This window comes from Protobothrops mucrosquamatus, unplaced genomic scaffold (genome assembly GCF_001527695.2).
Source record: "Protobothrops mucrosquamatus isolate PMUCROS unplaced genomic scaffold, P.Mucros_1.0 scaffold21766, whole genome shotgun sequence".
Lineage (NCBI taxonomy): Eukaryota > Metazoa > Chordata > Lepidosauria > Squamata > Viperidae > Protobothrops > Protobothrops mucrosquamatus.
Genome location: NW_015407521.1, coordinates 1 through 2326, shown reverse-complemented (window position 1 = coordinate 2326; position 2326 = coordinate 1). Strand labels below are relative to the sequence as shown.

At 55.6% G+C, this 2326-nt stretch overlaps 1 protein-coding gene across 1 annotated transcript; it reads right to left on the bottom strand.

Moving 5' to 3' along the window:
* Nucleotides 1–16: 16 nt before the first annotated feature.
* LOC107301988 (tyrosine-protein kinase receptor UFO-like) lies at nt 17–1616 on the bottom strand (the record flags this gene model as incomplete). Its single annotated transcript, XM_015831128.1, has 3 exons — nt 17–299; nt 1145–1281; nt 1457–1616. Coding segments are annotated over 3 exons (580 nt in total), but the record flags the coding sequence as incomplete, so codon positions are not given.
* Nucleotides 1617–2326: the final 710 nt, after the last annotated feature.

Here is a 2326-nt window from a genome sequence, read left to right as displayed (position 1 = left end):
GAGTGGGACACATCACGTAGCGGCCCATCGCCTGCGGGGGATGGACCTCGGCCGAGGTCACCATGGCCTTCAGCAGCTGGCTCTCTTTGGCCAGGGATTCCTCGGGGCCCAAGCCTCCGACGGCCCCCAGCTCCGCCTCGGCGGGAGCCACCCCGTCATCCATGTTGACGTAGAGGATCTCCTCGGGGTCTTTGGGCGGTGGGAGAGACTTGAGGGTCCTCTCCAGCTCCTGAGAGAGGATTTCAAAAGTGGGACGGTCGCGGGGGGTCAGCGCCCAACAGCTCATCATCAGCTCATACCTTGGTGGGGGGGATAAAAAGATGATGAAGAAGTTGTTTCTAGAGCAGACATGTCAAACACAAGGCCCGGGGGCCGGATGCGGCCTGCGAAGTGGTTTCATGTGGCCCGCGAAGCCATCCTGGAAACAGTGAGGGAACGGACCCCGCTGCCTTGGCCCTGGCCCAGGCCGGCCAGGAGCCAATGTACAATTTTGTTGTGGGCATCCATGCTGAAACGCATTCAGTCTTAGCTCCACAAGGCCGTCTGTAAACAGCGAGGAACCAGCCCCTGCCGTGTCGCCCCCGCCCCCTGGTGCATGCTGGGGAGGTGTCACCCTTTGTGAGGAAGGAAGAAATGCACCATGCCTTGGCGCTTGCCCCGGTCCCACCCCCCTTCTGCCAGAGACCCTCAGATCTGTCCCACTCCTGCCCAGGCCCCCACAGGCACCCTTGACGCGAACGATGTAGAGCTGGCCATGCCCACCCAGTAGGTCGCACCCACCCGGCTCCCCCCGAGGGCAACTGCAAGGCTGAATGCGGCCCTCAATGAAATTGAGTTTGACACCCCTGTTCTAGAGAATAGATCCTTCTGAGACTCTACAGCAGGGGTCTCCGAACGTGGCAACTTTTAAGATTTGTGGACTTCAAAATAGAGAGCCAACCCCACTCCCTTCGCTGATGAGGTTACCTAGTAGGTCATGAAACGTCTGCGGGAAAATAACCGAGTTCAAAGGCCACCAAAGACGCCGCGAATGTTCTTCTTTCCCTTGACTCCCATATTTTGGCCAAACTTACTCAGGGTAAGGAAATGGGAACTCCTATAGTATTTTCTGACGAAAAGGGGAAACTGAGGCGGAAGTACTCACAGACTATCCAGGCAGTCAATTGGCTGCTTGAGGCGGTTGCCTTGACGTAGGTAGTCGTAGATTTCACTGTTTTCCACCCCCGGATAAGGCGTCTGGCCTCGTGTGGCGATTTCCCACATGGTGACTCCAAAGGACCACTGCAGGGGGGAGGTTAGAGGAAAGAAGGTGAGGCAGGCAGAAGAAAAGTGTAGCCCAGGTGGAGTGCAGACCCTCCCCCCGGGAGGCCCCAAAGATGGAGGTTGGTTTCCAGCGGGAACGAAAAGTCAGCCCGATTTATTGGCTGGCGAGAGGAAAAGGGAGACATCGGCTCACCACGTCGCTCTTGGTGGTGTAAACGCGGTCTGCCAGGCTCTCGATGGCAATCCATTTCACCGGCATCTTGGAGATACGGCCTTGGCGGTAATAATCCCCGTTGTAGATCTTCTTAGAGAGGCCGAAATCGGCCACGCAGGCTGTCATGCTTTCGTTCAGCCTGTGGAGGGAACGCGAAAGGAAAGGCTTTACGGGTGAGGACAGGGTGGGTGACAGTCTAACAGGGCAGAGGGAATGGCCTTGAGGGACAGGAAGGAGAGCGAGACATTGCTCAGATAAAAGAAATCTGAGCCCGGGTCAGAAACGTAATCCGAGGAAGCATCAGACAAGGGCATGGCTGGTTCTCATGGAGATAAAAGGAGGAAACACATTCAGACTTTCAAGGTTCCGAACCAGATGGGCCTAGTGGTGAAGGCACCAGGCAAGAAACCGGGAGGCTGTGAATTCTAGTCCCACCTTAGCCATGAAAGCCAGCTGGGTGATCTTGAGCCAATCACCAGGACATTGTAAGTTCTAGTCCTGCTTTAGGCAAAATAGCCGGCTGGATGACTGGGCCACTACCAGATGCTGAGAGTTCTAGTCCCATCTTAGGCATGAAAGCCGGCTAGGTGACTTTGGGCCCATCACCAGGAGACGGTGAGTTCTAGTCCTGGTTTAGGCATGAAAACCCATTGGGTACCTTTGGGCCAATCACTAGGAGACGGTGAGTTCTAGTCCTGGTTTAGGCATGAAAACCAATTGGGTACCTTTGGGCCCATCACCAGGAGATGGTGAGTTCTAGTCCTGGTTTAGGCATGAAAACCCATTGGGTACCTTTGGGCCCATCACCAGGAGACGGTGAGTTCTAGTCCTGGTTTAGGCATGAAAACC